General features: G+C 35.8%; 2 protein-coding genes and 1 long non-coding RNA gene across 3 annotated transcripts; all 3 read right to left on the bottom strand.

Annotated features, from left to right (window-relative positions):
- Window positions 1-573: 573 nt before the first annotated feature.
- Window positions 574-1,506, bottom strand: LOC133034208 (uncharacterized). The gene has a single exon (XM_061109251.1). The coding sequence runs from the start codon at window positions 1,504-1,506 to the stop codon at window positions 574-576; it is 933 nt and encodes a 310-aa protein (XP_060965234.1).
- Window positions 1,507-3,937: 2,431 nt separating this feature from the next.
- LOC133034207 (uncharacterized) lies at window positions 3,938-5,320 on the bottom strand. Its single transcript, XM_061109250.1, has 2 exons — window positions 5,150-5,320; window positions 3,938-5,032 (listed from the first exon to the last, which is right to left on the bottom strand). Exons 1-2 carry the CDS (start codon window positions 5,318-5,320, stop codon window positions 3,938-3,940), a joined length of 1,266 nt encoding a protein of 421 aa, XP_060965233.1.
- Window positions 5,321-22,626: 17,306 nt separating this feature from the next.
- Window positions 22,627-23,591, bottom strand: LOC133033938 (uncharacterized). Its single transcript, XR_009685950.1, has 2 exons — window positions 22,985-23,591; window positions 22,627-22,882 (listed from the first exon to the last, which is right to left on the bottom strand). It is a non-coding gene; the product is annotated as an uncharacterized LOC133033938 (long non-coding RNA).
- Window positions 23,592-25,221: the final 1,630 nt, after the last annotated feature.

Below are 25,221 nucleotides of genomic sequence, written 5' to 3'. Positions count from 1 at the left end.
TGAGAATAACCTTGACTCTCGCCTACCGGGACAATGTTGGATTCTTATTTTGATCGAATAAAAGGTTGCTAGAATGGTTTGCATTTTAGATGAGCTGACAACTCTATTCAATGAATGATACTTTGACTCTCGCCTACCGGGACACTGTATCAGTTTGTTGGAAACCTTGGAAATTATTTAGGATCGTATGTTTTAGTATTTTCACTGGTCATTCCTACTTGCTATATGTTTAATAATTTCTGAATTGTGTATGAATTTATATTGAACCATGTTATTTTCTGTTATTTTTTTTTTTTTTGATCAATCAGTAATTTCATTATCACTAGAAAATTTACACACTACCAGCACCTCAGCCGAGGCCTGCACAAGCAATCTATACAGCAACTGACTTTGGTATTCCTTGTTCTCTATAATCTATACCTGCTATTTACACTATAGACTTTTCTTTACAACACCTTATGATAACAAATTGAACTTCCTGGACAAAACAACCTGCTAACCACAAATAGCCAAACTGGCAGCAGTAACAAGCAGAATTGTCGACAGCAACCATGAAAAAACAGCAGCAGGCTTTCACCTCCTGAAATGCAAATTTAAAAACCAATCCTTGTCGCTTTGTTTGGTTTTGCTTGGCCAGCAACTCAGTACTCTAAGTTTCACATCCTCTATTGTTTTCCTCACCACCTGCTCAACTGAAGCTTGCTCAGAATTCCACAAAACTCCATTACGGACTTGCCAAATCTGATATACAACAGCAGCTACAGCAGCTGATAAAACAGCTTTTCGAAATCTACTAATCTTTGCTCTTCCAATCCACCTAATCAACTTGTTCAATTCCATTGTTTCCACTCTCCAGTTCAGTCTAACTTTAATTTCAGCTAAGCAAGTGTGAGAAAAAGGACAGAGAAAAAATAGGTGCTTAGAAGTTTCAGTTTGATTACTACACAACAAGCACGAATCTTCCCCAATAATGTTCATTCTATGCAGCCTCTCTCGAGTTTTGAGTCTATCCTGTATAGCAATCCACAAACAAAAGCTATGTCTAGGGATATTTAGTCTATTCCATACCTCATGACTCCAATTCACTTTGTCTTTTAATGGACAAAGAGCTTTGTAACCATTAGAGATCCGGTAAGGAGTAGTTGAAACTTGCTGAATATCCATAACTTCTAAGACTTGGTTTTTGACAGCCACCAATCTTTTCCAATACCAACTGGCTTGAGAAGAAGCTTGATAGCTCCACCAATCCACTCCTTTCATATACACACAATGTATCCACCTAATCCACAAGTTATCTTCTTTATTCGCAATTGCCCAAACATATTTAATCATCGCTGCTGTATTCCATTCGGCAATCTTTTTTAGGCCAATCCCCCCAGCTTTCTTTGGTTGGCAAAGACTTTCCCAAGCTATAGGGGCTGCTCCCACTGACACATGATGACCCTTCCACAAATAGGCTCGACAAATTGCCTCAATATCTCTAATAGTCTTCTTAGGTAACACCATAATTTGACTCCAGTATGAGTGAATGGACATAAGAACCGATTGAACTAGTACAACCCTTCCAGCAAGAGACAAATTCCTTGAACTCTAAATCTTGATCCTGGCTGTCATCTTCTCAGCTAGTACAACACATTCTTTCCCTGAAATTCTTTTAGCACAAATAGGGATACCTAAGTATTTGAAAGGTACCTCTTTTTTGCAAAATCCAGAACAATCAGTGATGCGTTGAATCTCATTCTCAGGCATACCACAACAATAAATTGCAGACTTATGAGGATTCGGATGGAGTCCAGAAGAACTTGAAAATAACTTCAGGCCTTGGAGGACATAATATATGCTCTTGAAATCTCCATGACAGAACATAATGACATCATCAGCAAACATGAGATGATTCAGCTTCAGCTCAGCACATCTTTCATGAAATTTGAACTCCGGGTTAGAACCTATCTTCAGAAGAATTCTTGATAGATACTCCATTCCTAGAACAAATAGGAGAGGAGACATTGGATCACCCTACCTTAGCCCTCTTTTCCCTTCGAAGAAACCATGTAATGATCCATTAAACATGAGTGAATATCGAGGAGTACGCACACAGATCATTATTAGGTTGATAAACTTCTTGGGGAATCGAAAAGCTTGAAGCATTTCTTCCAAAAAATCCCAGTCAAGAGAATCATAGGCTTTTTGAATGTCCAATTTAATCATACATCCTGGTTTGGAACCTTTCCTGCCATAGTGTCGTATCAGATCCTGACAGATCATAATATTGTGTGCTATAAACCTGCCTGTAATAAATCCTCCCTGATTCTGAGCAACTAAATCAGGTAAGATAACTTTAAGCCTCGAACAGATGAGTTTAGTAGCCACCTTGTATAAAACATTACAACAAGCAATGGGTCTAAATTCACTAACTGTATTAGGACACTTACATTTAGGTATGAGTGTAAGAACAGTACTGTTGATCTCCTTGAGCATCTGCCCTGAATGTAGGAATGAAAGTACTACTTCACTGATGTCATCTCCCAGTAATTCCCAATTGTCTTGAAAGAAACAACTAGAAAAACCATCTGGTCCCGGAGCTTTGATTCCAGGAATATCAAATACAGCTTTCTTGACTTCCTCCTTAGAGAACTCTTTTAGTAAGTATTCTGCTTGTAAATTGGTTACTAAAGGACCAAGCTTCATGACTTTTGAATTAACCTTCTTCCTAAATTCCATTTTAGAACCGAGCAATTGGTGATAAAATGAAATAAAGGCTTCAGATATCTTCTTTTGGTCATCTGTTCTCATCCCCTGATTATCTTCAATGGACAGTATGCTATTCATTTTCCTCCTCTCCTTGATACTAGCATGAAATAAGGCTGAGTTTTCATCTCCTTCCTTAATCCAACTAATCTTGGATTTTTGACGAAGAAAGGAGTGCAAACCGTTGAGTAATTGCCCATATTTTTGTCTTGCTGCCAATTCTTGTTCAATTAACTCATGACATAACGGATCTTCTTGCAATTTCCTTTGAGTCTCTGTTAGGCCCTTTCTGGCTTCTTCTGTCGCTTCTTGAATGTTTGAAAAGCTCCTCCTATTCAACTCTTTGAGAGCCACTTTTAATTTCTTTAACTTGGAAGTGACTTGGAACATCTTAGAGCCTACCACCTTCTGCTTCCAAACCTCACCTACAATCTCTTTGTATCTTGGATGGGAGGTCCACATTTTAAAATACTTAAAAGACTTCTTCCATTTAGAATTCCATGAGACAAAGTTACTATAGCTGGGGTATGATCAAATAACTCATCCATTGCAAAAATAGCTTCAGCAGTAGGGAAGTTATGTAACCATTGTGGATTGGCTAGAACTCTATCAATCTTCGAGTAAATTCTTTCATTTCCTTGTCTTTTGTTGTTCCATGTGAAAAAACTTCCTCTAAATTTAATATCTTCTAGCTGACATTGCTCTACACAATCGATAAAATCAGTGGCTGAACTATACTTTACTCTTTTCCCAACTCTTTCTTCTTTGGACAAAATATCATTAAAATCACCCAAAACCATCCAAGGATCTCGATTACTCAATTGCTTTAGATCTGCCCACAACACCTTTCTCCCTTCAACATCATTAAAACCATAAACAAATGTAGCTAGAAAGTCAAACTTACCATCTAAAGTAGCAACTTGCAAATGGATAAGCTGGCTGGTACATTTGAGAATGTTCACCGAAAAACTACACGGGTTCCATGCTACTATAATCCGCCCTCCTTCGTGCCACGCTATATTCGATGTAAAACACCACCCTTGGAAAACATTAAGATATAAGGCCCCAAGCTTTGAGGCCTTTGTTCTCGTCTCGAGGAGACCAACGAGCCCAGCTTTATGGACATGTAACATGTTCTTAACAAGGTTTTGCTTACTCGGGTCATTGATTCCTCGGACGTTCCAACATACTATTTTATCCATCTCCAAGAGGAGGTGCTCCCCCCTCTTTTCTTGTTAACTATGGATGATCTATGCTTGCCACTAGTGACTGTAACTGCTCCAACTAACACATCAGTTCCATGCTCCGAAAGTCCTTCCAAAGCATTGTAAGAGTTTGCAATGTGAGTTTCAGCCAAGACCTCTTTTCCTCTAACTTTACTCCCTTTCATAACTTCCTTAAAACCCTCATTTCCCCCAACAACCGGTTGTACTGACACGTCTCCTTCCTTAACATCTGCTTCTCTGTTCACATCAGAATTCTCTTCTAAACTCTTTGTAACAGCAGGATCGTTATGTCCTTTAGACCCTTTAATCACCCATTTTTGTTCTTTCACTGTCTTTTTCTTGCAATCCACCGTAGCATGTCCTAATCCTTTGCAGTATTGACAAATAATAGGTTTCCATTCATAGGTAATTGAGGCATAAACATCATAACCATACTCATCTTCAAAAGGTATTCTTGCTGGAAAATCTTGCTGAATATCGGCTTCAACTAGCACCCTCGGATAATTGAGTTTATTCCTCGCCTTAGTCATTTCATCAACTTGAAGAGGCTTCCCCAACTGCCCAACAATTTTAAACAGAGATTTTTCTCCCCAATACTTCAATTCTAAATCTGGCAACTGTATCCAAATCGGAACCAACCTGATATCTTCTTTCTTGAAGCTTGTTTCAGAATCCCAAGCCTTCATGACAACCGGTCTATTGTTGAAGAAAACATATCCCCCATTAAGTATTTCATCTCTAGTTTCAATAGAATCAAACCGGACTAGGAACACCCCATAGGACAACGCACCAACCTTATCAACTTTCCCTTTCCAAAACCTCCTAATAAATCCTTCAATCACAGACAAAGGAGGATTGGAACCTAGAACATAGCAGACTATAGAAGGACTCCAAAAATGAACCTCATCCTCAATGTCCTCTAAGGTTATCTTCACCTTTCTAGAGCTACCAGTATTCTTAAAGGTATTTTCTAAATTCCTCACTACATTTCCAGAGCGCAGAATAGGAGGAGTAATAGGATTACCTTCTTTTAGAGCAGTCGCACAGGATCGGTTAGCCTGAAGAAAGAATTGAAAATCCCTACTGATTTCATCTTGTCTCCTGATTGATTACAGAGAAGATCTTGGTGATAAAGCCGGCACCATATCGATATCCTCCCTCCCATCGTCATTCACCTGCTCAGAATCATCGTTCTCTTCCTCCTCAGAAAATTCCACTGGTTCAATACCAATAATCGCATCCATTGTCTTCGTTTTACGAACCTTATCAGATGATGAAGGCCCTCGCTTCTTTGGTTTCTTGATCGCAGAACTCAATTTCCCCTGCCTCGCCCTAGTTTTCGCCATAGCACCAGCCCAGTAAGAGCTGCACGAGAGAGAGAAAGGGAATTTTTTTTTTTTATTTATTAAGTTGTAGTTTAATTTTGAATCTTCATTGTTGGTCTAAAATGTTTGTTTTTCTAATGAGATAAATCCCTAATGGATTTTCACCATTAGACATACATAATAATGTTAGATCTCGAAAGATAAATATTGTATATGCGACATCTAGCTGTTCATCAATTGATGACACCTTAGACTAGTATTTTTACGATATGAAACAAGAAGATTATATAAATAAGATTACTTTGACTCTCGCTAATCGAAGCATCGTTGGATTCTTATTTATTAACGAAATTATCCTAATTCCTCTTAGCTTATTCATTTCGAATTAGCTCAATAATATATCATTGGATGAATGGTCTATAAATCATTTCATGTCATTATATTTTCTCTTAAGAAATTAAATGACGCATATGATTCTAATCCCGAAATTCTATTCCCAATTGATATAAATCCTCAATCTTAGAAATCTCCTACTTGTATGGGCAAATCAGACTTAGAGTTAAATTAGTAGTGGTGGTCCAAGATAGAATTACTCATAATATTTGGTATAAATTTAAGTCTTTGACTTTAATTTTAGATTCCAAACAGAAATTTTCTTATATTTCTAATTCCAAGAATACAATACAGTTACACTTTCTCAAGTGTTTAATATCCATCTTCTATTAATGGATTCAAACTGTATGGAATATGAGTTAGGTATTCTGTGACCAGGATCCACTTGGAGTATTCTAAGAACTCTTTGATGTAACTAAATCTAAGTCATCAAAAGATACTACCACATTTTTTTAATCTATGGCATTTGTATCTTGTTCATAGTGGATTTGACAAGATCAATCTCTGCAAAGAGTTAATATGCCTATATCCACTGAAAGTAGTTCATCTCATTCGCAGATGGATGTACATTCAGGGGTGGATATGAGTTTTTCATTGTATTCTTAAAACGATAACTCTAGATTATACCTTATGCAAAGAAATTTGAAATGGTTGAAAATTTTCATTAATTTCTAGCAATGGTTAAAACCATTAAGGTAAGTGGTTAAAGATCTTGCGAACTGATAGGGGTGGAGAAATAGTTAGTAGATATACAGTTCAAAGATCATTAATTTGATTTTTTAATTTATATCCAAACTTACCTCCCCAGAAATTTCGAGTTGCATATTGATGATTAGTTACTAGTCGTTGCCTAAATCCTTCTATGGTAATACAATTTCAGAATGATGTAATGGTTGTATACTTAATGTAAATCATTACTAGATTCATGCATGACCTAATCAAAATCTTAAGAAAAGCTAGAACTGTTAACCATGGTTTGTTAGCTATTCTAAGTGATTAGGGGTGGACCATCCCATTGTCAATAGATAAGAAAGTGTTTGTTCAAACAAATACTATTTTTCCAAGAAAATGACTAAGTCTGAAAATCAAGTAGCAAATAAAGGAGATATTTTTCTTGATTCAAAAAATGTTCTATCATCTTATTTAACATATGATGATCCCACTGCCTTTGTTGTCTTGTCACAACCGAAGAGATCAATACCATTTAGTTTTCGTCGACATAATTCACGGTACCTTGTTGTAGTGGGAGAGTTTCTAGGAACTCAACTTCTTATGACTTGGGAGACACTAGTGATTAAAATCCATTGTGAGTTTAAACAAGTAATGGAATTTCAAGATAAGAAACTAAGAAGAAAAGCCAATAGATCTATGGTTTAATCCATTCACATGGAGTAACCTAGTATTATAGGTTTGAGTTTATCTAAACCTTTGGCTTGTGGTATACCTGGTAATTACTTACTGTAATACAAGCAACTTACTTTAGTAAGATGCTGAAGCATTTTCTTTCTAATGGCAATCTATAGGAGCTTCACAACTTCTTAGGCATAGATTTTATTTATCTAAGAAAAAGTCTCAACTATTCGAGAAAAGATAAAGCCATGAAATAATTTCTTATATCAACAGTGAGAGGTCTTAGATATGCTTTTGTATGCCTTAGACCAAACACCTGCTGTTGAGTGGGAGTAATGAGTAGGTATCAGATTAATCCAGGAGAAGAACATTGGAAGGCAATTAAGTAAATCTTAAGATTAAGAAGAGGAACTATATGTTAGTCTATAAGGGTGTGTTTAAAACTCTTAGACTACACCATATCAGATTTCGAAATTTGCCTTTGTGCTAGAAAATCTTTCTGATAAGATGGTGATTACTCTGGGGGTGGAATAGTGATTTTGGAGAAGTATAAAAACCTATCTGAAGTCTCTAGGTCTACCAGGAAGGGACTGAATGTTAAAGTTGCAGGAAAGGTACTTATTCAGTCTAAGGAAAGTTCTATACATTCTTGGCACCATTCCAAATTTCCTTAACTACTAGTGTTAATTTCCTGATTAACCAAAAACTAGTTGCCAAAGGTATAGAATCTAGTATCCCAAGAGAGTAGACATATAGAGAGGAATTTCACATTATCAATGATTTTGTGATTAAGGAAGAGTAATGGTGGAGAAAAGGTTGTGTTTAATTCAACCTTTCAGATCCTATTACGAGGAGTTTACTACTACTACACTTGAATTGTATATCAAGGTGTTGAGATTATTTGAAATGCACATTTTGTTTTATATTAGTGCAAGTGGGAGTTTGTTGGGTTTTATGCCCTAAATAAAACTCATTTCAATATAATCAGATTTACTTATTAATATAGATCAGAAATAACATTTATTGTTGCATGGTTTACATGATTTATTTCATGATTATAAGTACATAATGTATGAATTCATCTGAAACCCTTTTCACATACTTGATCCTGTTTATTATGTTGTTAACACATTGGAAAGTAAACATGACTATGTGAATAAAGTTTCCTAGATTTATCAGACATAGGGTTTTACTGATATAATAATCTACAACAGAGTTTACTTGCATTTGGAGAAAAGCTATGTTCTTTCCAGAGCATTGGTTAAAGTAAAGCTCAGGTTGGATGCATGGAGTATGCATCGGAAGGGACCGATATCGAACTTTGACTTAGATTTATTAAACTTACCGTAATATCTATTCAAGTCAATATCGCCTAGTTGATCCTAGATCAAATGATCTTAATCCTGTTATGATTAGGCTCAATCTCGAAAGGCTATTCGTGTTCTTTGATTTGTTAGTTAAGCCTAGTTTTAGGTCAGGGTGATACGTATATTTTGGGAACACGGTAGTGCAATTGAGTGGGAGCGCTAACATAAACATGGAATCTATAGCTTCTATCTGGCGAATAGTAAGTAAAGGATGATCTCCTTCGAGCTTGACCAAACGAAAATAAATGGTGGAGATCTCATTTCACATAAGCTGAAATATCATTTATACCGGGTTAAGTATTTTAAGGATTAAATACATTGTAGGGTGTAACGGTAATCTAATCCCTTTACAGTGTAGATCATTCATATAGAGGATCATTGATCAAATTAGGATTATAACAATGGATAACTAATGATGTTTCTATATGGTGGAACATATAGAGCATTCTATATACTGAGAGTGCAATTCTAAGTTCTATGCGTGGGTTCAACGAAGAATTAATTAGTTAGTGAATTTTAGTAATAAATTCTTGATTTGCTTATTGGAAGCTCGGTTATATAGACCCATGGTCCCCGCACTAGTTGAGATAATATTACTTGTAAGACTCATATAATTGTTTTTGATTAATCAATTATAATTCTCAAATTAGACTATGTCTATTCGTGAATTTTTCACTAAGTAAGGGCGAAATTGTAAAGAAAGAGTTTTAGGGGCATATTTGTTAATTATGGTACTTTGTATGGTTCAATTAATAAATATGATAAATGACAATATTATTTAATAATTATTTATAGTTATTAAATAGTTAGAATTGGCATTTAAATGGTTGAATTTAAAAATTGGCGTTTTTGAGAAAATCAGATGCAGAAAAGATAAAACTGCAAAATTGCAAAAAGTGAGGTCCAAATCCACTTGTATAGGGCCGGCCACTTTTGTAGGGAATTTAAACTGATATTTTCATTATTTTAATGCCAAATAACTCAAACCTAACCCTAGTGGAATGCTATAAATAGATAGTGAAGGCTTCAGGAAAATTACACTTCTGATTCAGAAAAACCTGAGCCTTCTCTCTCCCTATCTGACCGACCACTCCCTCTCTCTTTCTTCCCTCTTAAATTTCGAAATTCTTAGTGTGAGAATAGTGCCCACACACAGCAAGTGATACCTCAAGCATAGTGAGGAAGATCGTGAAGAAAGACTTTCAGCAAGAAGGAGTTTCAGCACCAAAGAATCAGATAAAGAGATCCAGGTTCAGATATTGATAATGCTCTGCTACAGAAAGGAATCAAGGGCTAGATATCTGAACGGAAGGAGTCATTATATTCCGCTGGACCCAATGTAAGGTTTCCTAAACTTTATATGTGTTTATTTCATTGTTTTAGAAAGTTCATATTTAGGGTGTTAATCAACATACTTGTGAGTAGATCTACGATCCTTGTAAAATAATTTCCAACACTTCAGCCCCACCGACTGTTACAATGGAACAATACGAGGCTTTATAGAAAAAAGTGGAGGAAGCGGAGCAGACAACTCAACATACGAGGCAGTAGTATGAGACACAATAACTCTACCTCAGACGATTCCAAGATCAGTTTGAGTATCTTTCTCGAGCTGTGCCGGGTTTCAACTTGCCTCCCATGGATCTTCCACCATTCCCCACTCCTGGTGCTGGATCGTCGGCTTCTCCTGGTGCTGGATCGTCATCGCAGCCTCCCGAGACTCAGAGAAACAACGATGACGAAATTACCCGCCTATAGAACTTTACTTTTTTTTATTATCAGATTCAAACATTTAACATTTTGTTTATATACTGATTTTAGTAGAACATAATATAATTAATGTTTGTTTATCTTTTAATGTAAATTATGTTGGTTTTTTTTGTTAATATAATTAATTAATTTTTTTTTAAAAAAAATAAATACTTTTGCTGGCGCATTCTTGCGCCGGTAAAACGTGACCAAAATTGTTGGCGCCAACTGTCAAATTGGCGCCAATAGTTTTTCCGGTGCATGTATAGTGCCGGCAAAACTATTGGCGCCAATCTGACGGTTGGCGCCAATAGTTTGCCGGTGCACTATTGCGCCGGCAAAAGATTATCAAACCAGATTCATAGCGGATAAGGGTATTTTTTACCACCGGCGCTTCCTTTTCACCGGCGTGATTTCTCGTCGGTAAAAGGACGTTTTACCGACGCATTTACCCTACGCGCTGGTAAAAAGTCTTTTACCGTCCAAGATTCCCAGATAAGCTTTGCCGGCGCAGTTAGTGTACTTTTGCCGGCGCAGTTAGTGTACTTTTACCGGCGCAAAAATGAGCCGACAAAAGAGGGTTTTCTTGTAGTGACTAGAGGCCAAATTTGAACCAGAAAATGTGACTCCTGACGATAATATTTCGATGATCTTACTGTTGGGAATATTTTACCAGGATCTAGATTTACTAACAAGTATGTTTCATTAACATCCTAATTATGAATTCTCTAAAACAATGAAATAAACACATAAGGGTTTAAGAAAACCTTACATTGATTGCAGCGGAATATAATGACTCCTTCCATTCAAGATCTCTAGCCCTTGATTCCTTTTTGTAGCAGAGCATTATCAAGATCTGAACCTGGATCTCTTTCTCTCTTTTGGGTTTGGTTACCATTGTCTTACTCACTATGATTGAGTACTTGACTTGCTATGTCTGGGCATGTCACTCATCACTCAAGGTTTGAATGGTGAAGAACAATGAAGGAGGTGAGAAAACACTAAGGAATGAACTTTCTCATCTAGGTTTGGTTGAATAATCAAGTTGACAAAAGTTAAGTGTGGATGAGATGAGAGCATCATGTTCCTTTTATAGTGTTTCAACTAGGGCTTAGGGTTGAATTATATGAATTAAAAAAAGAATAAAATATTGGGCAAAATTCCACACTTGGTCGTACACTTTAGTGAACCAATTACTAGTTACAATTTTGCCACTTTTTCCAACCACTTATTCTTCTTTTCAATAATACCATATTTTCCAATTCAAACCTATAAATGCCAAAACTATTTATTTAATAATTATAATTAATTACTAAATAAAATTTTCATTTGTGTAATTTATTAATTAGACCATACAAAGTCTCTTAATTAACAAATTGACCCCAAAACCTCTTTTCTTCACAATTAAGCCCTTGCTTAGTGAAAATTCATAAATAAGACATAGTCTAATTTTAGAATTATAATTGATTAACTAAAATCAATTAACTGAGTCTGCAAGCAGTATTATCTCAACTAGTGAGGGGACCATGGGCTTATATAACCGAGCTTTGAATAAGTAGATCTAGAATTCACCAAGTAAATTCTCAACTTATTAATTCCTCATTGAACCACTATAGAACTTGGAATTGAATACACTCTAAGTTATATAGAATGCTCTATATGTACCACGATATAGATACGTCATTAGTTATCCATTGTTATAATCCTAATGTGATCAATGACCCTCTAATAGATGATCTACGTTGAAAAGGCACTAAGTTACCGTTACACCTTCAATGTATTCTTATCCTTAAAACACTTAGCTATCTATAAATGATATTTCAGTAAACTAATATAATTATTGAAATGAGATCTCAATCATTTATCCCTATTCAGCCAAGCTCGAAGGAAATCATCATTTCATAATTATTGATATGCCAATTCTAATTATTTAATAACTAAAAATTAATTATTAAATAATATTATCATTTAATATATTTATTAATTAGACATATAAAGTCTCTTAATTAATAAATAAACCAAGAATCTCTTTTCTTTACAATTTCGCCCTTGCTTAGTGCAAAATTCATAAACTAGACACAGTCTAACTTTAGAATTATAATTGATTAATCAAAATCAATTAACTGAGTCTTACAAGCAGTGTGGTCTCAACTAATATGGGGACCATGGGTCTATATATCCGAGCTTCCAATAAGCAGATCAAGAATTTATATCTTAAACTCACTGACTTATTAATTCTTCGTTGAATCCACGCATAGAACTCAGAATTGCACTCTCAGTATATAGAACGCTCTATATGTTCCACGATATAGATACGTCATTATTTATCCATTGTTATATTCTAATGTGATCAATAACCCTCTAATAGATGATCTACATTGAAAAGGCACTAAGTTACCGTTACACCGTCAATGTATTCTTATCCTTAAAACACTTAGCTCCGTATAAATGATATTTCAGCAAAGTGAAATGAGATCTCCACCATTTATCTCTGTTTAGCCAAGCTCGAAGGATATCATCGTTTCACTTCTAAATTCCTATAGAAGTTATAGATTTCATATTTATGTTAGCGCTCCCACTCAATTATACTATCATGTTCCCAAAATGTACGTATCACCCTGACCAAAAAATAGGCTTAACTAACAAATCAAAGAACATGTTTAATACTCTTGAGATCGAACCCAATCATATCAGGATTAAGATCATTTGATCTAGGATCAACAGGTGATATTGAATTGAATAGATATTACGGTAAATTTTAATATATCTAATCAAAGTTCAATATCGGTCCCTTCCGATGTATACTCCATACATCCAATACTGGTAAACTTTGCAAATGTCCTGGAAAGGACATAACACTTATCCAAGGTGTAAGAATACCTATCGCTGATTATCATGTCAGTCTAAATCCAGCGAACTGCAAATCAGGGAATAAACTTTCGAACATATAATTAAGATTATATTCCACTGTGTTGACAACACTATAATCATTAACAAATTGATATGTTCTGGACTTAAATAGAATTCATACATTATATATATAATCGTGAAAATCATGTGAACCATGCAACATTAAATGTTATTTCTGATCTTTATTGATAAGTAAATCTGATTATATTGAAATGCGTTTTATTTAGGGCATAAAACCCAACAATCATGACTATATTCCACTGTGCTGACGACACTATAATCATGAACAAATACATATGTTCTGGACTTTATAGAATTTATACATTAAATATAGTCATGAAATAAATCATGTGAACCATGCAACATAAAATGATTTCTTATCTTTATTAATTAGTAAATCTGATTATATTAAAATAGATTTTATTTAGGGCACAAAACCCAACAAACTCCCACTTGCACTAATATAAAACAAAAAGTGCATTTTAAATAATCTCTACACCTTGATATCCAGATTAAGTGTAGTGTGTAGTATTCTTTTCGTAATAGAATTTGACAGGTTGTATTCAATACAACCTTTTCTCCACCATTATATTTCCTTAATCACAAAATCTTTGATATTGTTAAATTCCTCTCTATATGTCTATTCCTCTAGGGATACTGGATTCTTTACTTTATGGCAACTAATTCTGTGTTAATGAGGAGGTAACACTAGTAGTTAATAAATTGTTGGTACTATGCTAAAAATGTATAGAACTTTCCTGAGACTGAATAAGTATCTTTCCTGCAACTTTAACATTCAATCTCTCTGGTAGACTTAGAGACTTCAGATATGTTTTTACACTTCTCCAAAATCACTACTCCACGCCAGAGTAATCACAACCTCATCAGTAGACTTTCTAGCACTAAGGCAAGTCTAGAAACCTGATTTGGTGTAGTCTAAGAGTATTAAATACCACCCTTATCACCAAAAAAAATATTTATGAAACAAAAGTTGAAAAGGAAATTCTTTCATACCTTGTTGAAGAGTCATTACCTAGATATAGTCTTTAGACATTAGTAATTAAAAGAGGAAAAACAAATGATTCATTAGTAGAAGGTAAAGAAAGAGAAGTGGATGAATTAACATATGCATTAGTAAAGAAAATAAAGGTAGAGTTATAGTATATTAAATTAGGTCTTGAGTGAGAGTAATACATATATATATACTAGGCGGCAACTACGCGTAAGACACGTTGTGTTTCATTATATATTTACATATTATATTATTTTACATATTCAATAAATTTTAAGTTCTGTATTTTTTAGATAAGATGTTTAATTATTTCAAAATATTACGTTAGATTGTTATTCTAATTCATAAAATATTAATTTTATGTTATTTATAATTTAAGATGAAGAATTAGAAACTTCTTCTTGTTTTGCTTCTTTAATAGAGTATACATTGAAATTTTTGAATCTTCGAGTCTTCATCTTCTCTTGGTCAACATATATTTGTATCCAATACATAGTTATCAATTCGTTTGAAATATTTTTGTTATCCCAATATTTGCACTCTGACATGGCATCACATGATGGTGACACGTGGAATCAACTCCGAGTATCGGCCCGCAAGATATAGTCCGAACATGATACCTTATATGCATGTTCAAGGCAAAGTAATCAGCAATCCGCATAGAGCGACCAAGACTTAGCGAATGTAGCTTTCGCACCGTGAGTCATCAAAGACATCCCTATAACTTAGGGATCAGATTGCAGAGATATGGCAAGCTGTCTAAATCCCACGATCAGTGTATTCTATATTTATTATGCAATCTTTCTGCTTATATCCATTGTAACGAGAAGAGAAATACTTCCTCTCCAAGATCATAGCCCTATAAATAGTGATGCATGTTCACTGGGTAAAGGGTCGAAAGATTTTACTTGAGAGATATTACCTAAGAATTCATATTCAGAGATATTGTTGTAAGAGCTATAAGAAAAGGAACATTTCTCTTTGTTCTTGAGTTAATACAAATAACGAGGATTAGGCTATTACCGAACTGCTCGGGGCGGAACCTCTATAAAATTTCTGTGTCTTTATATTGCTTTATTATCTTTCAATCATTATGAACTACTTGTCGCTTATCAAATTAGACTCACTGTCGTTGGCTAAAAGCGAGGTCAACATTTTGGTTCTTTCATTGAGAGCAGAATCAAGAATCACTCTTCATTCTAAATCTAACCACAAATACGATGGTGGTACAAACTCGTAGGAGTATGGTTGATCCAGCAAATCCACAGGCGATGGATCCTGCATTGCAGAACCCAAGAAACACAAGGGTTCTGCCCGCTATTAACCCTGAACAGCCGTCGAACGCGGGTCATGGTGTTATGACTCTTGTGGATGAAATCGCGCTTGGTGTGCAAGAGACTGGGAATACCAGTTCAGCACCCAGCCAGGGCATTCATAACACAGTCGTTACGCCTGCCACCAACGTTCGAACGACCATTAGAGATGATACTGAGATCCAAAACCTCTGCACTGCTCTTGGACTCATGCAAGGTCATACCAACACCCTACATCATGATCAGGAGGAACTCCGCGCTGCGGTAAATCTTGCGTTCGAGGAACAAAGACGCATGTTTACCGAATGGAGAGACAAAGAGATGGAAGCGCTAAGGGCTCATCATGCAGAGATTGACAATCGTAGTCAGCAAGCTACTGCGCTGATACGAAAAGCCTACCAAGCTGTCAGGCAGAAACCCCTGAATGTCATCGCCATGGGTGAAACAGATGAAGATCCAGCGATGAATACTTCCCAAACTATAAATGGTCAGCGGCCAAATCTCCGATCACCAGTTCTGCCTGTGGGCCAACCAGTAGGTGGGCAGACCTTGTCTAGTAATTCATCAGGAGAAGTCATACCCGATTGTTCCAACCAGGCGAATGGTTCCATTCGACCTGTCAACCAAGTCCATCAATCACTGAGACAGCCAGGCGTTTCTGTATTCGAAAGGTTGGGGACGACTCATGATCTCAGAAACGATCTAAAAAGAAGGAGAGGAGTAGACGATCAACTTGGCACAACGATCGTACAGCCCGGAACCCGTGCTCAAATTCCCGCTCAGAAAGATACTGACGTGACTCAAATTGGCCAAAATGTCAAACATGTTAGTCCAGCTGTGCAAGCATAGCTAGACGAACTAAAGAATATGTTCCAAGGCATGGTTAGGCAGAGAAACAATGATCTCGAGTTGGTTCGAGCATGTGGAACCCTTTTCTCTCCCGAGATCAATCTCCTTGCGTTGCCCCACAAGTTCAAAATGCCAACCTAGAAAATGTAAACTAGAAGAGAAGATCCTCTTTCCCAACTCAAGTATTTCGAGATGCAAATGGATCTGCAGGGGGTACGAGGTGATGTATGTTGTAGAATTTTTCCTGCTACCCTCTCGGAAGCTGCCCAACAATGGTATTTCAAGCTGGCCCCTAGAAAGTTCAACTCATGGAAAGCCTTCTCGTCGAAATTCCATGCAAAACTCTCTTCCTCTCGCCAACTTCCGTTGTATTTAGGAGACCTGGTCGAAGTCAAGCAAAGACCAGGCGAGCCTCTCCGATCATACATCAGCAGATTCATGACGGAGGCGACCAAGGTTTCACGGGTAACTTAAGATGGAAAGTTTTCCACGATACTGGGGGTATTGAAGTCCTCGGTGAACTTTGGAAGGACATAAGGATTAAGAACGACCCGGTAGACTCAATGAGTGATTTTCTCGACCGTGTTGAAGGCTTCATTAAACTTGAAGAAGCTATTCAATGAGCAAAAGGTGAACGAAAGCTTGGCAAATCAAAAGCTCCTTCCAATGGAACGTCCGCCCAACTCCCCCATTACCCAAATAATTCAAGCTTAAATGGTAAATGTTCCAACAACAACAACAGGCAAGGGAATGGGAAGAAGGGAAAGTTGACCAACAAAACCGAGCAGGCTCCCCGGGAGAATCAAGCAAAGTACACTACACTTACCATCTTGACTAAGGATATAGAAAGTGTTTACATGGCCACTCAGTCGCTAACCCCGTATAAGAAGCCCGGGCCCAGGAAGAAAGATGTCAGCAAGAGAGACATGACAAAGTTTTGTAGATTCCATGGAGACTACGACCACGACACCAACGAATGCAACAATCTGAAGGGGGAAATTGAATTCCTAATAAGGAAAAACAACCCGCATTTACAGAAGTATGTCAAGACCGATCAAAATCAGAGGAATGACAATAACCAAGACTTGCTACCTCCACCGGTAGACGGACATCTGCAAGTCATCATTGGAGGCCCGCACATAGCTGGAGATTCGGGCAAAGCTCGAGAGAGGTATGCCCGAACAACACAACACAAGCACGAAGAAGTGATCCTGGCTGTATAAGAAAGGAAGCCTAAAATCCCATGGGCAGGAGGGCCTACCATCACCTTCAACGATGAAGACGCTGTCAAAATTAAGTTTCCACACAACGACCCGTTGGTTGTGGAGGTCCAGATAGCTAACAAAATAGAGGCCAGAACCATGATTGATAATGGAGCCTCTTCCAATATCTTATTCAAGACTGATTATGAAAAGATGGAACTCCAGCTCAAGGATCAAACCCCTTGTCTCCTACCTGTCTATGGTTTCTCCGACCAAGGAGTTGCACCTCTAGGACAAATTTGCTTACCCCTAACTATTGGGCAAGCTCCGACGAGCATGACTATCATGGTACAATTCTTGGTATTAGATGTTCCTTCAGCCTTTAACGTAATACTAGGCCGTCTAGCCTTGTATGACTTAAAGGCTGTCACATCGATATTCCATTCGTGCCTGAAGTTTCCAACGAAGAATGGGGTAGGGTGTCTGAGAGGAAACCAGCAGACTGCTCGGGAATGTTATAACCTTGCAGTGGCCAAGGTTAAGAAGGAAGTATCCTCCAGCCAGAGCACAGACAAGGGAAAAAACATTTCCAAGTAGGGAGCTTCCCAAGGCAGGGATGAAGATGTGGATCGTCGACTTGGGGACCCAAACAGTAATGTTGGACATGTAAAAGAATTAGAAGAGATCGAGATCGATCAAGATATCTCGGCCAAAAAACAAAAGATTGGAAAGGGTTGGTTGCTCGAAGTAAAATCAGATTTGATATAATTTCTGAGAGCAAACCTAGACGTCTTTGCCTGGTCACGTGAGGATATGGTTGGAATTGATCCTTCTATCATTTGGCACGTCCTAAATATTGATCCCAACTTTCGACCAGTTCAACAAAAGCGAAGGCTATTGGACAAAGAGCGAGCACTAGCCCTAAAAGAAGAAGTAGTAAAGCTACGCAACAACAACTTCATAATTGAAGCTTTCTACCTAGCTTGGGTTACAAATCCCGTACTAGTACCCAAGCCGAACAAGAAATGGTGAGTGTGTATTGATTTTACAGACCTCAACAATGCATGCCCCAAAGATTGTTTTCCTCTTCCAAGAATCGATCAGCTTGTGGATGCAACAACAGAGCATGAAATATTAAGCTTCATGGATGCTTATTTGGGGTACAATCAGATCAAAATGCATCCACCATACCAAGAACATACAAGTTTCCGAACAGATATGGGTCTATATTTCTACAAAGTAATGTCGTTTGGTCTAAAAAATGCCGGAGCAACTTACCAAAGATTGGTAAACAAAATGTTTAAAGACTAGATTGGGCGAAATATGGAAGTGTTTGTGGATGACATGCTCATCAAATCCAGGAAGGCTCGGGGGCACATAGACGATCTGGACGAATGCTTCAAGGTCGTCAGGAAGTACAACATGAAACTAAATCCCTTAAAGTGTTCCTTTGGAGTCAGCTCGGGAAAGTTTCTAGGCTTCATTGTCAATGCCCGAGGGATTGCAGCCAATCCAGAGAAGATTCAAGCCCTCCTGGATATGAAGTCACCAACTAAACCCAAGGAAGTGCAAAGTTTGACTGGACGGACATGTTGGAAATTATTTTACCAGGATCTTAGATCTACTCACAAGTATGTTGATTAACACCCTAAATATGAACTTCTAAAACGATTATGAAATAAACACATATAAAGTATGAGAAACCTTACATTAGGTGCAACAGAATAATATGACTCCTTCCGTTCAGATCTCTAACCCTTGTATCCTTTCTATAGCAGAGTATTATCAAGATCTGAACCTGGATCTCTTTCTCTCCTTCTTTAGTACTGAAACTCCTTCTTGTTGAATGTCTTTCTTCACGATCTTCCTCACTATGATTGAGGTATCACTTGCTGTGTGTGGGCACTACTCTAATCACTAAGTGGTTTTGAAATTTCAAGGAAGAAGAAGAGCAAGAAGTGGCGGCTAGGGTTTAGAAAGAGAAGGCTCAAGTTTTTCTCTGAAGGAAATCAGATGTGAAAAGTGTAATTTTCCTAAAGCCTTCACTATCTATTTATAGCATTCCACTAGGGTTAGGTTTGAATTATTTGGTATTAAAATAATAAAAATATCAGATGATAAAGCCTATAAAAGTGGCCGGCCTATACAATATGGATTTGGGCCTCACTTTTTGGAATTTTGCAGTTTTATCATTTCTGCATCTCATTTTCTCAAAAACGCCAATTTTCAAATTCAACCATTTAAATGTCAATTCTAACTATTTAATAACTATAAATAATTATTAAATAATATTGTCATTTATCATATTTATTAATTGAACCATACAAAGTATCATAATTAACAAATATGCCCCTAAAACTCTTTCTTTACAATTTTTCCCTTACTTAGTGAAAAATTCACAAATAGACATAGTCTAAATTGAGAATTATAATTGATTAATCAAAACCAATTATATGAGTCTTACAAGCAATATTATCTCAACTAGTGGGGGGACCATGGGTCTATATAACCGAGCTTCCAATAAGAAGATCAAGAATTTATAACCTAAATTCATTGTCTTATTAATTCTTCGTTGAATCCACACATAGATCTTAGAATTGCACTCTCAGTATATAGAATGCTCTATATGTTCCACCATATAGACACATCATTAGTTATCCATTGTTATAATCCTAATTTGATCAATGATCCTCTATATGAATGATCTACATTGTAAAGGGATTAGATTACCGTTACACCCTACAATGTATTTTATCCTTAAAACACTTAACCCCGTATAAATGATATTTCAGCTTATGTGAAATGAGTACTCCACCATTTATTTTCGTTTGGTCAAGCTTGAAGGAGATCATCCTTTACTTACTATTCTCCAGATAGAAGCTATAGATTCCATGTATATGTTAGCGCTCCCACTCAATTGCACTACCGTGTTCCCAAAATGTACGTATCACCCTGACCCAAAAGTAGGCTTAAGTAACAAATCAAAGAACACGAATAACCTCTTGAGATTGAGCCTAATCATAACAGGATTAAGAACATTTGATCTAGGATCAACTAGGCAATATTGACTTGAATAGATATTACGGTAAGTTTAATAAATCTAAGTCAAAGTTCAATATCGGTCCCTTCCTATGCATACTCCATGCACCCAACCTGAGCTTTACTTCAAGCAATGCTCTGGAAAGAACATAGCATTTCTCCAAATGCAAGTAAACTCTGTTGTAGATTATCATATCAGTAAAACCCTGTGTCTCATAAATCTAGGAAACTTTATTCACATAGTCATGTTTACTTTCCAATGTGTTCACACCACAATAAACAGGATCAAGTATGTGAAAAGGGTTTCAGATGAATTTATAAATCACATAGACAAGCAATTGATAACATGTACCAAAATATACACAAATGAATGAAAAATACTTATGTTTCTTTATTGATGTTGAATAAAATGGATTACATTGAAATGGAGTTTTATTTAGGGCATAAAACCCAACAAACTCCCACTTGCACTAATATAAAACAAAAAGTGCATTTCAAAGAATTTTAACACCTTGATATACAAATCAAGTGTAGTAGTAGTAAACTCCTCGTAATAGGATCTGAAAGGTTGAATTAAACACAACCTTTTCTCCACCATTACTCTTCCTTAATCACAAAATCATTTATAATGTGAAATTCCTCTCTATATGTCTACTCTTTTTGGGATACTGGATTCTATACCTTTGGCAACTACTTTTGGTTAATCTGGAAATAACACTAGTAGTTAAGGCAATTTGGAATGGTGCCAAAAATGTATAGAACTTTCCTTAGACTGAATAAGTACCTTTCCTACAACTTTAACATTCAGTCCCTTTCTGGTAGACCTGGAGACTTCAGATAGGTGTTTACACTTCTCCAAAATCACCATTCCACTCCCAGAGTAATCACCATCTTATCAGAAAGATTTTCTAGCACAAAGGCAAATCTCGAAAACTGATGTGGTGTAGTCTAAGAGTTTGAAATATACCCTTATTGACTAACATGTAGTTCCTCTTCTTAATCTTAAGATTTACTTGATTGTCTTCCAATGTTCTTCTCCTGGATTAATCTGATACCTACTCATTACTCCCACTCAACAGCAGGTGTCTGGTCTAAGGCATACTAAAGCATATCTGAGACCTCTCACTGTTGATTTAAGAAATTCTTTCATGACTTTATCTTTTCTGGAATAGTTGAGACTTTTCCTTAGATAAATAAAATCTATGCCTAGAAGTCGAGAAGCTTCTATAGATTGCTATAGAGAGAAAATGCTTCAGCATCTTACTAAAGTAAGTTGCTTGCATTAGACTAAGTAATTACCAGGTATACCACAAGCCATAGGTTTAGATAAATTCAAACCTATAATACTGGGAACAGGAAGTCTTGTTAAGTCCATTGAATGGACTTATACACGAAATTTCCTTTTATGTGCTTGTAATAGAAAGTTTAGGTTACTCCATGTGAATGGATTAAACCATAGTTCTATTGGCTTTTCTTCTTAGTTTCTTATCTTGACAATCCATTACTTGTTTAAGCTCACAATGGATTTTAATCACTAGTGTCTTCCAAGTCATAAGAAGGTGACTTCCTAGAAACTCTCCCACTACGACAAGCACTACTAGAAAAACAGGTTTTAGTGACACACGTTGAGTGACTCTAAAACTATTCAGTGACACTGCACTACGCGTCACTAATGAAGGTGACTGGAAAGCTAGTTTTTAGTGACCCTTCAGCGGTGTCACTAAACTCTTTCACAATCACTCATTGCGCGTCACTGTAGGCATTTAGAGTCAGGCTTTGTCAGACTAAAAAAGTAACAACAACTCTTAAAAAACGTCACTATATCTTTTCTTTTTATTTTTTATTATTATTTTGTAGATATAGTGACACACAAAAAGAGTGACTATATTATATTTTTTTTTAAAAAAATAATAATATTCAATTCTTTTTAATTAATATTTTATAAATTATTTTTTTTAATTAACTGGCATTGTTTTTATTTAAATCAATTTTAGGATAAAAAATAGAATGGTTACATTGTTACCATATTTCCTTTAAAAAATTCTACCAGATTTTTATTTTTTTAAATAGAACTTAAAGAAATAAAATACTCACAATATTTTTGTACCAAATGAACAAACACAAGTACAAAATCCAAAATAAATTACAGTAAAATATTTCTAATGTATGTTGATTTGAAGCAAAAAGAATATACAATTAGTTCAAAGAAAATACAACAATGTAAACCCAAAATTATGAGTAAATTTGAATAAAAAATCCGAAAAAAAATAACCCAGCCATTGGGTCAATGATCTCCAGAGCACCAAGTATGCGGTATGAAAAATAAAATCTTCTACAGTACCATCGACTCTTACCAACATAAAGCATCGACTATTCTCGTGCTCCTTGTGATATGCAACCTATCAATGAAGAAACATAAATATTTATACATTTTTGCTAGGAAACATCTAAGATGGAGATTCAATAAAACAAGGACAATAGCAAGTATCAACTTAGCTCACCTTTATGTCTTGAGCTCCAACGCCAATTTTACCATCTTTTTCTGGGTGAAAATTTAAGGCAAACAACAAGATTGACTTGTCCACATCATTTAGCCTCTCATCTATTTCATACCTATACTGTGAAATTGCAAAGAAATAAATATATTACTGCAGTTTTTTCTAATTTAAAATCCAAAAAATACTTCGAAAGAAACAAAATTGATATTATGTAGTTTTTAAAATCCGAACAAAACCCATTTTTTCTTGAACATCGATCTCTCAGACGTTCCCTTGCAATCGTGGATGACGAGCGGGAGAGACGACAACCAATCGACTGGAGACGACGCCGAGATCCCTGCACTGGAGAGACGAGGCGGAGCTTCGATGTCGTTCACCGGAGGATGGCTGGTCACCAGCAGCGAAGAAGGAGAAGAAGAAAGAGAACTTTCACGCCTACTCGTACTGTCCTAGCGTTTCCTGAGGGGAGAAGAAGAAACAGCATGACTTAATTTTTTGGTTTAACATCTGATAGGGTTTCGTGTAAACCCTTATTTACCTTTTTTTTATTATTATTTTTTATTTTTTATTTTGTTAAATTATTAAATACATTAGTATTACAGCTTTTAAGAAAAAAATACCTGTTTCAAAAAAAAATATATATTAATATTACAGCTGTATTTTTTTTGTTTTTTTTTTAAAAAAAAAAAAAATATAATTATGGTATAGTGACGCGCTAAGTGGGTGGGCAAATATTTATCCAGTCGCACATAGCGTGTCACTATATCTCAATATTTTTCAAATTAATAAAAATTAGAAAATTTTGAATTTTACTCTTTAGTGACACTCTATATTTTTAGTGACACGCATTATAGGAGACTAACATTGAATAATTAGAGTCTAATTGTGCATGTCACTAAAACTTATCCCTAACTCTTTAGTGACACGCACTTTTGTGTGGGTCACTAAATAGTGTCACTAAATAGCTAAATTGTAGTAGTGAAGGTACCGTGAATTATGTCTAAGAAAACTAAATGGTATTAACCTCTTTGGTTGTGACAAGACAACAGAGGCAGTGGGATCATCATATGTCAAATAAGATGATAGAACACTCTTCGAATCAAGAAATAAATATCTCCTTTATTTGCTACTTTATTTTCAGACTTAGTCATTTTCTTAGAAAAGTAGTATTTGTTTAAACAAACACTTTCTTATCTATTGACTATGGGATGGTCCACCCCTAATCACTTAGAATAGCTAACAAACCATGGTTAATAGTTCTAGCTTTTCTTAAGATTTTGATTAGGTCATCAATGAATCTAGTAATGATTTACATTAAGTATACAACCATTACATCATTCTGAAAATGTATTACCATAGAAGGATTTAGGCAACGGCGAGTAACTAATCATCAATATGCAAATCGAAATTTCTAGGGAGGTAAGTTTGGATATAATTCAAAAATCAATTTAATGATCTTTGAACTGCACATCTACTAACTATTTCTCCACCCCTATCAGTTCGCAAGATCTTTAACCACTTACCTTAATGGTTTTAACCATTGCTAGAAATTTATGAAATTTTTCAAAAATTTCAAATTTCTTTGCATAAGGTATAATCTAGAGTGATCGTTTTAAGAATACAACGAAAAACTCATATCCATCCCTAAATGTACATCCATCTACGAATGAGATGAACAATTTTCAGTGGATATAGGCATATTAACTCTTTGGAGAGATTGATCTTGTCAAAACCACTATGAACAAGATACAAATGCCATAGATTAATTAAAATGTGGTTGTGTCTTTTTGATGACTTAGGTATAGTTACATCAAAGAGTTCTTAGAATAGTGCAAGTGGATCTTGGTCACAGAATACGAAACTCATATTCCATACTTTAATATACAGTTTTTGAATCCATTAATAGAAGAGGGATATTAAACACTTGTGAAAGTGTAATTGTATTGTATTCTGGAAATAGAAATATAAGAAAATTTCTGTTTGGAATCTAAAATTAAAGTCAAAGACTTAAATTTATACCAAATATAATGAGTAATTGTATCTTGGACCACCACTACTAATTTAACTCTAAGTCTGATTTGCCCATACAAGTAGGAGATTTCTAAGATTGAGGACTTATATCATTATGGAATAGAATTTCGGGATTATAATCATATGCGTCATTTATTTTCTGAAGAGAAAAAATAAAATGACATGAAATGATATATAGACCATTCATTCAATGATATGTTATTGAACTA

Source organism: Cannabis sativa, chromosome 2, assembly GCF_029168945.1.
Source record: "Cannabis sativa cultivar Pink pepper isolate KNU-18-1 chromosome 2, ASM2916894v1, whole genome shotgun sequence".
NCBI lineage: Eukaryota > Viridiplantae > Streptophyta > Magnoliopsida > Rosales > Cannabaceae > Cannabis > Cannabis sativa.
The sequence above is the reverse complement of the archived record's forward strand: the minus strand, read 5'-3'. Positions and strand labels throughout refer to the sequence as shown.